The following is an 11,637-nucleotide window of genomic DNA, read 5'->3' as shown; positions in this document are numbered from 1 at the left end:
TGACCCTTTTTTTTGTTTACCTCCCAACAGTTTTTAACTTTTCTATTTTTGGCCATATACATGTTGGCTGTACACAGATCAAATAATTGACCTTGTTGCATTTATCTTTTGGATGTTTTTAGATAGCTATGCAACCAATACATGGAGGATAGTTGAGCTTCACTTCATTTAGTGGGACTATCCACTTCAGTTAAAATGCAGTTGATGTGGAGGTAAGTAGAACAAAATACAGAATTAGTTTTGGAGTGACTTGTTGCCTCAACTCTACAGGAAAAGATGCAATAAAAGCAGCAACCTTGCCCTGACCTTACTTTAATTTCCTATAACAAGCGGAGTATGATTGAATGAAAGGCAGCAGCAATTTCCCATATAATGAAATGACATCTGTGTATTTACTGAAAATACATTAAAAAAATATGTAACTTCTGTATTTGAATGAGGAATGTTACAGTCATGATCCTTATGATTAGGACAAACCGAGTGGGATTCTGGGAATTAATCATAAATTAGTACTTCTGTGTAAGCGTTTAAAAATAGCAAACCTTCAAAAGTGGAACTGATTTAAAACTGCACCTTTGCAGAACTCTGACTCAGCTCTTTCATTATTCATATGAGGCCTTGGGATTGTTAGCTTGTCTCTTACACTATACCTGTTAATATGTTGTTTTTTAACAAGACTCTACTTCAGCCCTCGACAGGACCTGAACCTGCTATCAACAGTGTGTTTAAACCCTGTTGAATGTTTAAATTCCACATTTGCTTAATCTGATATTTTTTTGCCATTATTTTAAAACATAAAAGGAAATTTCATGGTATTGTAAATGTCCATAGCAAAATAAAATGCAAAGTAGATACTTTGTAGGCTAATTCTAGCATTTTTTGGACCGAATTAAGCAATTTTCCCATTTGGGGTTATATTAATACTTCAGAACAGCATGTAGACCACCATGTTTGAAAATGCCTAACTGAAAGGGATTGGATTGATAAGAAAAATAATGCAAGACAAATGTAAAAGATGTTTGGCAAAAATGTAAAGAAATAGACCGTATATAATTTAGAAGAAAAAATATTTAGCAAAACAAATATGAGGCTAACGACAACAACAAATGTTTTCCAAAATTAAATAAAAACACAATCTCAGTCGGAATGTATTGCGGCCCCGGGTTATGTATACATGTTTATATTTAAATGCTAATATTCATGTTTTTATTCAAGGTGCGAACGTTTGTTTTTGCAACAGTCAAGTAACCACGTGACATCTGGTCGCAGCCCGGCCCCTCGCGTGACGTGTCCTCCTTCCTCTCTCCGTTGCTTGCTAGCTCGGTTAGCTCGTTAGCCTCCAGCAGCTGTCGGTGGCACTCAGTCAGCCAGCCAGCCAGCCAGTCAGTCCGAGTGGTGGTGCATTTGTAATCATCCTGCTCCTCCTTCCCTCCCGTAGATAGACCGTGGACGGCCGGCTTGTTTGTTTGGGAGCCAGCTGCTTCCCCTTCTCGGGCTACCTGCGGTAAAACCTCGTTGTCGTCGCCGTCAAGACAGGAAGAAGCTCTGGGACATGGCCAGAACAGAACAAGTGCTGGTGCTGGAGCCACAACACGAACTGAAATTCAGAGGTAATGCCAAGCTAGAGGGCAGGGCCGGGGGGCTAGGTAGCTAACAGGGAAGCCGTCAATGATAGCTACTGTATCGATTTCAGCATTAACCAGTTAACGGTGGCTAGAGGTTCATTAATTGTTGCTTTTGTTGTTAAATAAGACGGGTTATAGCTGGCTGTAGTGAACATTGTTTGTTGGACAGAGAAAAGGCGATGACAGGTGAAACGACACTGAGTGCGACGACGCTAAATAGCTAGCTAAGTAGCATTCCGCTAACCTAGTGCTAGCTGTCATTGCAGCGTCAGTGCAGGCCCGCCGTCCCATTTCTCTAATTCACTAATTTCCTCCCTTTGCTTTGTCTTATACTCTCTGACAACATGTGAAAAACCGTGATGTGATCTAACACTTGACATACTCCTTCATCTCGATGTGTTTGCGATCACAGGTTTGCCAAGAAGTGACTATATTCTAGCAATTTCTACGATCAGGATGTCATTGCTCAGCCTTATTACCATGCTTATTTCACAATGTTTTAAGCTAGCAAGCTGTGATTTGGAGATTTACCGTTTTACTTACTGTGCAACCTAAAGTCCTTTGCAGCTTTTACTATATCCAGGCAGAAAGATTGTGAAAATACAGACTGAGCTGGTATGCCTTGGGATAATAGCTGAGGAAATTCTCCATCTATATCCCACCTTTTTGGGTGGGATATAGATGGAGAAATGGGTCAAGTGATGGCCTAAGGAAGAGTAGCTGGTTGTTCACTGATTGATTATTGCAGAGCTTTGAATGCAAATATATCCCAGGAGAAGATTCTTACGCCCACTCACTTACTGAAGCACAGTGTATCTGAACAGAATGCACAGTGGGGTTGTTTGTCCAGCAAACAATTCAAAAAACAACAAGGTTCAGTTTTCAAAAAAGGCTGAATAATACATTAAACTTGGTCAGGTGGTGTGATGAATGATGCTGTGAGGGTGATCTAAATGCCTCACAAGCAACAAGAAAACATAGTAGTACGTTTTTGACAGTGTCAGGTTGTGTCTGAGGGCGGGGCATGAATAATACAGTAAATGCTTTTGCTGCTCATTCCACAGTTTGAATGTTTAATGTGCAAGTCCCTCACAAACACTACTCGTACACTCATCCTTGCAGACAGACACACAACATGTGTATGTACTTTATCAATCACTCAGGTTTGATTCTCACCCAGGAAACTGAACCATGCACACAAATGCCAAACAAACACCCCAACTAATAATTTCACCAACACCATTGAGTCACTGTTCTGTCTCTCTCTCTCCTCCTCAGGCCCGTTTACAGATGTCGTCACTGCTACTCTGAAGCTCACCAACCCCACAGAGAGAAATGTGTGTTTCAAAGTCAAGACAACTGCGCCTCGCAGATACTGTGTGCGCCCCAACAGTGGCATCATTGACGCGAAGAACTCCGTCAATGTTTCCGGTTCGTAAGCATTTCTTATATCTTCCCAGTCAAAGTTCAAAACCCACAGTATGGTTTCCACATCTCATTTAGAGAATCAAGAATAATGTGATTATCTGTAGTTGTTTTCAGACAATATATCTGAATGAGTGCTAGTTGTTTGTTATCAGAGAACAAAATCACTGCTTTGTAGATCGAATTGCTGAGCAGGAGGAGGCATTTATTGATAATTTCACCCGGCAGCAACACAAACAAGTTTAGGAAATGTTATCATTTTTCCTGATTGCGAGCAGAAAACTGTGTTAAAGTTAAATCAAGCCACCAGTCGGCATGTATTGTGTTTCAGCACCAAAATCAATCTTCTACCATTCGTTGCACCGATACAGCCTATTGGGGTTATTGTTGAGCAATCATCTGGAGGAATATCTGAATATTCTTTGCAGGTGATGGGTAAAATACAATACAATGCCTGCAATTTTCTTTCCTGGCCAATGATTTAAGAAAAAAGGAGAATAGGTAACAATAAAAACATATTGCATTGTCAAATTGAAGAAATATCATCACTTCAAAAAAATAGTCATACCTATAATCGTTATATATATATATAGCATTTTTATTTGTAGTGAACCCAAAATAATGTTGCATTGTCCAATTCATGCTTTTCCAAATTGAAGCCCAAAACATATGCAATACATAAAATCTCTAACATATGGTTTAAGTAGTTCAATTTGTTCACAGCTTTCTTTGTGAAATACCTGTTTGATTAAAAACAGTCCCGCACCTGTATCATCTTCTCTGTTGGCAATTAAATCTAACAGATAAACTGGATTCCTGACATTCATTACGAGCACAATCATTGTACTGCTCAGTGGCCAAGTCAGTTATTATCCAGGCAGGTCACAATGTGACCCACATCATAAACCTGATTGACACCTTTTCAGTTGCAGGTTACACAATAGTTGTTTCGGGCCAATACAGGAAGTAACACTTTACCTAATATTACTGCTTTCTCTATCCTCTTTCTGTTTGGTCTACAGTTATGCTGCAGCCGTTTGACTACGACCCCAATGAGAAGAGTAAACACAAGTTCATGGTGCAGTCCATGCTGGCTCCATACGACATGACTGACATGGAAGGAGTTGTGAGTACCAGAACATAGGATAGGATTATATTATTGTTGATGCATATTGATTTATTCCCTTCACTATGTGTCTGTTGATCCTAAGTGGCTCTTGATGAAGCGTGTTTTTGGCATGTTTTTAATTTTTAGAAACATAAACCCCCTGCAGCTGAACTCTTGAATAATGCAGTTTAGATCTGTCCGTCCCATTGCACAGAAATAGTTTTGAAATTGCCAGCCATCCAAAGGGTCCAAGCAAGGCCATTTAGTGACTTGGAGAAGTGTGGGAATCCCAAAGTCATTCCAGTGTCAAAGTCCTTTATTCTAGTTTTGAAATAAAATGCACAGCAATTCCTATTGGCCATTGTGGTTCTTGCTGTAACAGTAGCAGGCCCTTAGCTGAATATGCTATTAGAGATCCCTTTTGCTAACATGCCAAGGCCACTGTTTATAAAAGAGTAAAAATGTATTTCTCCAAAAGGATATAAATGGACGCCTTACTTGAAAAAAGAGCGTCTTATATTTCTTGACAGAGGTAAATGAAAAGCTGGTTTGCTTCAGAGCACCTTGTGGGGCTCAAAGGTAATATTTGGCGCCACTATCAGACACATCATGGCGGAAAAATATAAAAAATTGCAAGGACAAACTGAGGATAGAAAAGATAAATAGTTGTCCACGGCTTGAGGAAACAGCTGTGTTTAGTGGTAGCTGGGACATCAGTTAGAAGTATTAGGCTGGTCATCAGCTGTTATAAAAATGGACTGTTAAGGAATGAATTACAAAGGTAAACAAGGGGAGGTTTTGCTTTTGTTAGGTTATTATGCAATGGCTTCTCAGGTCCAGCCTTTTTAAAAGTAAATTGGGCTTTTCTGGGGCCATGAACAAAAAAATGTTTGACACCCCTGTTTTAGATTATTTCCTGCAAAATAATGACTTAACGGAACGAACAGAACTGATCTGATGTTAAAGAACCCTTGTATGTAGTTTCCCTGTACTAAGTTCCTGTGTGTCTCGATGTTCTCACCCACAGTGGAAGGAGGCGAAGCCTGAGGAGCTGATGGATTCAAAGTTGAGATGTGCATTTGAGATGCCTCTAGAAAATGACAAAACTGTAAGTCTATCCCTTTGCTGTTAGCATTCAATCATTGCACAAAAGTCACATTTTCTCATGCCTCATGACTTTCGAATATATTTAAATAAATGCAGAGTAGATTTTTAAAAATAAGATTTCATTGAAACATTCTCATTGCATGTTTTCTTATTGTTTATTTTCTTTCTCAGTCTACCCATCACAGACACACTGTATCACTCATAACATGTTTGATTTATTTGAATTTTCATCTCACTTCCTTCCACGTCTCTGCATGTCTCTTCATCCCCGTCCCACCTCTCGCCCTCCCCCCCTCACTCTCTCTCCACAGCATGAGAGTGAAAGCAACAAAACTGTGTCTTCCTCTACCTCCTCTGTTAAGACTGAGCTCTCCTCGCTGCCCAAGTCCTCCAGCGCCTCTCTGGATGACGGGGAGGGGAAGAAGATCATGGAGGAGTGCAAGCGGCTGCAGATGGAGGTGCTGAGGCTACGGGAAGAAAACAAACAGATCAGGGTGAGGCGCAGTAAAGAGAATTTATATTGTAGACTTTCATTGTATGACACTGAACTAGTTGCTTTTAAATCATTCCAATCATCATATGAATTATTATTATTTTTCAAATTAGTCTTGAATTACTTTCAAAATATCATAAATGTGTCTGTTATTTAGGTTTCCGATATTTTTAAGACCTATAACACATTCAGCTCTAGTGCCAGGAATAATGTTAAAGCTTTTAGGGGGGGGGGCGTCGAAAGGATTTTATAAAAAATCAATAATCTTAGCTTGCGTTTGTCAGAGCGTTAGTCCTCTCTGCTCTACCTACCAGTGTTGCTGCCAACTCTTTGCAGGGAGAGATGCTATTGGGTGTTTAAAAATTCACCAAATTACTAAACTTAATTTCAAAATTATAAACCAACAAATTAGACGTGTTTTGTGATTCAAAAGTCATGTGGTTCAATCATCATCATTTCTAGATATTCTTCTACATTTTTGTATCATGACACTCGTCTCCTCTTGGTCTTTAGTCAACTGAAGACCACCCTTCAACCAATCAATGGGTGGAAAAACGTATCTCTAGATTAATTAAACGGGCCAAAGCAAGCTGAGTGCAATATACAGGACTGTCTCAGAAAATTAGAATATTGTGATAAAGTTCTTTATTTTCTGTAATGCAATTTTTAAAAAAAAAAAAAAGTCATACATTCTGGATTCATTACAAATCAACTGAAATATTGCAAGCCTTTTATTATTTTAATATTGCTGATTATGGCATACAGCTTAAGAAAACTCAAAAATCCTATCTCAAAAAATTAGAATAGTTCCTCAGACCAAGTAAAAAAAAAAGATTTATAACAGCAAAACACAATCAAACATTTGAAAATGTCCATTAATGCACTCAGTACTTGGTTGGGAATCCTTTTGCACGGATTACTGCATCAATGCGGCGTGGCATGGAGGCAATCAGCCTGTGGCATTGCTGAGGTGTTATGGATGCCCAGGATGCTTCAATAGCGGCCTTTAGCTCATTAGCATTGTTGGGTCTGGTGTCTTTCAGCTTCTTCTTCACAATACCCCACATATTCTCTATGGGGTTCAGGTCAGGGGAATTTGCAGGCCAATCGAGGACAGTAATGCCATGGTCAGTACACCAGTTACTGGTGGTTTTGGCACTGTGGGCAGGTGCCAGATCATGCTGGAAAATGAATTCCTCATCTCCATAGAGCTTTTCAGCAGACGGAAGCATGTAGTGCTCTAAAATCTCTTGGTACACAGCTGCATTTACTCTGGGCTTGATGAAACACAGTGGACCAACACCGCAGCTGACATGGCTCCCCAAACCATCGCTGACTGTGGGAACTTCAAACTGGATTTCAAGCAACTTGGCTTGCTCCCCAAACCATCGCTGACTGTGGGAACTTCACACTGGATTTCAAGCAACTTGGATTTTGCTCCTCTCCAGCCTTTCTCCAGACTCTGGCGCCTTGACTTCCAAATGAAATACAAAACTTGCTTTCGTACTGAAAAGAGGACTTTGGACCACTGTGCAACTGTCCAGTGCTTTCTTTTCCTTAGCCCAAGTCAGACGCCTCTTCCGTTGTCTTGAGTTCAGAAGTGGCTTGACCATGGGAATACGGCTATTGTAGCCCAATTCCCGGACACGTCTGTGAACAGTGACTTTTGATACCTGGACTCCAGCTTCAGTCCACTGTCTTTGAAGCTCCCCCAAATTCTGGAAGCGACTCTTCTTCACAATGCTGTTAAGGCTGCGGTCATCTCTCTTGGTTGTGCAGCGTTTCCTGCCACATTTCCCCCTTCCAACAGACTTTTTGTGGATGTGCTTTGAAACTGCACTCTGTGAACAGCTTGCTCTTTGAGAAATTTCTTTTTGTGTCTTACCCTCCTGATGGAGGGTGTCAATGACGGTCCTCTGGACAGCAGTCAGATCAGCAGTCTTCCCCATACTTGTGATTTAGTTTACTGAACCAAGCTGAGTGTTTTTCAAGGCTCAGGAAACCCTTGCAGGTGTTTCGAGTTAATTAGACGATTCAAGTGATTCGTTGAACACCCTACTAGTATACTTTTTCATGATATTCTAATATTTAGAGATAGGATATTTGAGTTTTCTTAAGCTGTATGCCATAATCAGCAATATTAAAATAATAAAAGGCTTGCAATATTTCAGTTGATTTGTAATGAATCCAGAATGTATGACATTTTTGTTTTTTTAATTGCATTACAGAAAATAAAGAACTTTATCACAATATTCTAATTTTCTGAGACAGTCCTGTACATTAGGCGCTTTCACACCGGAGTACTTTTCCCAGTATAGTTCCGAAAATGTGCGTTTACACCAAAATAATCTGGAACTAGAACTTAGTTCATAAGAACCTTTCCAGTCCCTGCTAGAGAGCAGGTACTCTCATGGGAGAAAAAGGTTCCCATTTCTGATTGGCTGGGCGTGAGTTTAAGGATATTACGCCTAACTTTATATACAAAAAAACGAAAAAGTATCGAAAACCGGATCTGATTTCGGTACGGTATACCGTAGCCCCCAGTAACCGTTATTTCGGTAATACCGGGAACCGGTATGCACCCCTACTTTACACTCGCATAAAAAGAGGATTCAGATAAGTATACAAACACACATGTCTATTCAGCTACCAAATATTATAGATTAAGAAGTGCTCTGCTACTTCCTGTACTCTTCTCTCAGTGAGAATTCAGTCTGACAAGAGCATTTCAAATAATCGCAGCGGAATGTGTACCTGCTTGCATCAACAGTGGTTTTGTGCTCACTTGACTCCTCTCTTCCTCTCTCTGACTCCGCTCTCTCTCTCCATGCAGGAGGACGACGGGCTGCGGAAGAGAAAGGTGACCTCAATGGGCGCTCCCCACTCTTCCTCCTCCGGCATGGCGACCTCGACCATGAGGGACGAAGGCCTCGGCACCCGCGTTCTGGCGTTCTGCGTGCTCTTCTTTGTCATCGGAGTCATCATTGGCAAGCTGGCCCTGTAGAGACTCAGAGAGACGGAGCGCAGCGACAGAGGGACGGCGTGTCGGGACGACGCGTGTCAATGACGGCAACGGGGATGTCTTATGGGTTTATGTTGGTTTCTCTTTCTTTTCTTAAAACATAAAAGGCAATATCATAACGGTTTGTTGTCTGGATAGAAAATCATTTAAAGTGTAAAAAAGAGAACTAGGGAAGGCGATCCCATGGTAAAACATGAGTGAGAGCGTTTTTGTCACAGGTCTTGCCTTTTTTTTTTTTTTTGTCAAAAATAATCACCTCTGATCTGTTCTTTCCTTCCATCCCTCCTTCCTAAATGATCTTCCGCTACTTGCACAGGTAACAGTTAGGTGTGTGGAAGTGGCTTCACGCTGGCTGAATGTCTAAAGTTTTTAATCGTTGATTCTTAAGTCTTCACGTTCCTCACTTTATCTCTAAGAAAGATCTAACACTCCTCTTCTGATAATCTCTCTTCCACCTATTACTGATAATCTGCAAGGAGAGGTGAACACACATGATCAGCGAAATACTTTTTTTCTAGATTCAAACTCAATGTAATGTCTTCTAAACAGTATGCGGCAAAAATGTGAGCCAGTAGAAGCCGTGTGCATGTGTTTCTTCTTGATTTTGACTACGTGTGGATGTTTCAATGTGAGTAAATGGTGAAATCACACGCTGTTTTAGAACGGAGGAAGAGGGGTGGCTTGAAAACAAATCTCTCATCTGCACAGATTACCTGTTTACAACAGAAACATGGGGGTCTTTGTTGAAAAGTCGACATACAACTTGATCGTAGTTGTCGCTGACATATAGAAAATTGTTAAAAATCCAATAAATCAATACTTTGTTCATTTAATTATTAACTGGTAAAAAGTATAATAAATAATATATGCTGCATGGTGATCTAGTTAAACAAACACTTTAAATGTACTTCAAGACCTTCTAAACGCTGGATAATTACTTCCTCAGGTTGAGAGACGGCACTAGACCAAAACAACAAACTCCCCCTTCTTAAAGCACATTTGTCATGCAAAACCATTCTGGATATTTTCAACATATAACATACAGTATGTAACGATAGCTTTGGCCACCTTGTTTGATTTTGCCCATGGAGTATTGTATTTGCGTCCTCTAGTGTATAATGGCAGTTGTTTGCTTTTTTCTTTTCTTCTATTATCATGTAGCCACGATGCTTTGTTTATAATATTCACATGCACTATATTAGAGTGTCCACTCTGCAGTCTGCATGAAATGACCTGGATTTATTATGATTATTATTATTATTTGAGTGTTGAAGTATATTGGCGAAACAAAAAAAATACTGTCTTCTCAAAAGGGACCATCTTGAGTCTGGTTTATCAGTGTGTGTGTGTGTGTTTTGTTTCCTTTTGGTTTTTGTTTTGTGTCGGGTTCTGGTGGTGGTGAGATCACTGAGACAACACAGCTGTATTATCTCGGCTGTCACATGACCATCTAAGCAGGTTGTTGAAAAGAGTAAATATCTGTGTTTTTCGTTGCCTGAGGGAGCTCGAGGAGTGGAGGAGGACTGACCTGTGAATACACACTACATTAAATAGAACAAAAAGGCATCAGCGCTTCAGACCACACTTGCAAAGATACAGTCACACAACAATGTAATCACACGGTAATTGGATACTCTTTTGTATGTACATAAAAATAAAAAGACTTAAAAAGATAACTGGCAGAGTTATTAACATGCTGTAGTAAAGGAAGGAAATTATTAAACAACCACCATTGATCATGTAGCATCATAATGAATTAAAATACATGAACCCCCTACTGTCTGCTTCTGTGAAAAGTTTACTCTGTTTTTTCTTAATTAGGTTTGGAGAAAGATGTGTGTGTGGAGGCAAAATCAGTTTGATATTAAACGGCAAGAGACACTTATTAATCGTCCTAAAAGCCATTATTAAGTGGGGTATGTAGTACTGAAAGAAAACATATTTTGAAATGCTTTACATTGATTCCTTAATATAACACATGAAGATTAGTCAACAAGTGAAATATATTGTATAATGTATCTCTGGGCTCTGGATGGTGTTTATTAAAATCATAATAAGAAGCCTCCTCAGAGACTCCTTTCTAATGTTGGGGTTCCAAAGATGTGTCGACCTGGTCCAAAGAACATGATATGGGAATTATTGGAATTTTGAGTTTGAGCCATACTAGTGAGTGAAAGACAGGACATAATGGAATCTGCTACATAAAGTTCACTGCTCTTTATTTGGTCTCTGCTACATGTCAACCAACTTTATAATTACTTTGTGTATGATAACAAAACTATCAAACTAGTTATGTCACATATCCTGCTTGTATGTTCTGAATATAAATCAAAAGTGAAAGCAAAGATTAATTGAACAAGAATGTTCAGTGACCTGCAGATGGGGAACAACTTAATATCAGACTTCCAGTTCTAACTGCACATCATTCTGCACAGGGATGCGCAAATATCTAAGTGAAGTCACTTTTATTTTTAGTGGAGGTATATAAGGCATTAGCACTTCTACTTATATAACTGTCAGAGATGATGAGGGCCGCACATGATCATGTCATTTCAGCAAAGTTATTCATGTATGGCAGGGGTATTCAAGTACAATTCAACGAGGTCCAGTTAGAGAAAATCTCCCCATGCAAAGGTCCGGAACATCAAAATGTCTAAGTTGCTTTATGAATTAATGTGATATATATTGAAGTAGCCTGTAGCTGTATCAACGTCTGCATTTAATCAACAACTGAATGCCAATCAAATAAAGAAAGTACAATTCAAAAACAACGATATTTATTGTCAATTAACATTGAACTATACAGATATAGGCTACAGTAAAATACTGTGGATATAATAATAATAATTATAAATTA

At 39.5% G+C, this 11,637-nt stretch overlaps 1 protein-coding gene across 2 annotated transcripts; it reads left to right on the top strand.

Moving 5' to 3' along the window:
* The first annotated feature begins 1,262 nt into the window (after positions 1-1,262).
* On the top strand, positions 1,263-10,554 carry LOC104943624 (vesicle-associated membrane protein-associated protein B/C-like). Of its 2 annotated transcripts, none has more exons than XM_010769078.1 (6): positions 1,263-1,610; positions 2,904-3,056; positions 4,073-4,176; positions 5,186-5,266; positions 5,577-5,759; positions 8,592-10,554. In XM_010769078.1, exons 1-6 carry the CDS (start codon positions 1,553-1,555, stop codon positions 8,760-8,762), a joined length of 750 nt encoding a protein of 249 aa, XP_010767380.1. In that variant the 5' UTR covers positions 1,263-1,552; the 3' UTR covers positions 8,763-10,554. The 2 variants fall into 2 exon arrangements, with proteins under 2 accessions (XP_010767380.1, XP_010767381.1); XM_010769079.1 differs by having other exon boundaries at positions 1,265-1,610; positions 5,628-5,759.
* The last annotated feature ends 1,083 nt before the right edge of the window (positions 10,555-11,637 follow it).

Source organism: Notothenia coriiceps, unplaced genomic scaffold (genome assembly GCF_000735185.1).
Source record: "Notothenia coriiceps isolate Sejong01 unplaced genomic scaffold, NC01 NC01_scaffold00006378, whole genome shotgun sequence".
Lineage (NCBI taxonomy): Eukaryota > Metazoa > Chordata > Actinopteri > Perciformes > Nototheniidae > Notothenia > Notothenia coriiceps.
The sequence above is the reverse complement of the archived record's forward strand: the minus strand, read 5'-3'. Positions and strand labels throughout refer to the sequence as shown.

What these genes read in the sequence shown, in the direction of transcription:
- LOC104943624 (XM_010769078.1), top strand. Translation starts at nt 1,553, where the DNA reads ATGGCCAGAACAGAACAAGTGCTGGTGCTGGAGCCACAACACGAACTG. An exon ending in GAACTCCGTCAATGTTTCCG is followed by an intron (nt 3,057 to 4,072) that starts GTTCGTAAGCAT and finishes TTTGGTCTACAG; the next exon opens with TTATGCTGCAGCCGTTTGAC. An exon ending in TGACTGACATGGAAGGAGTT is followed by an intron (nt 4,177 to 5,185) that starts GTGAGTACCAGA and finishes TCTCACCCACAG; the next exon opens with TGGAAGGAGGCGAAGCCTGA.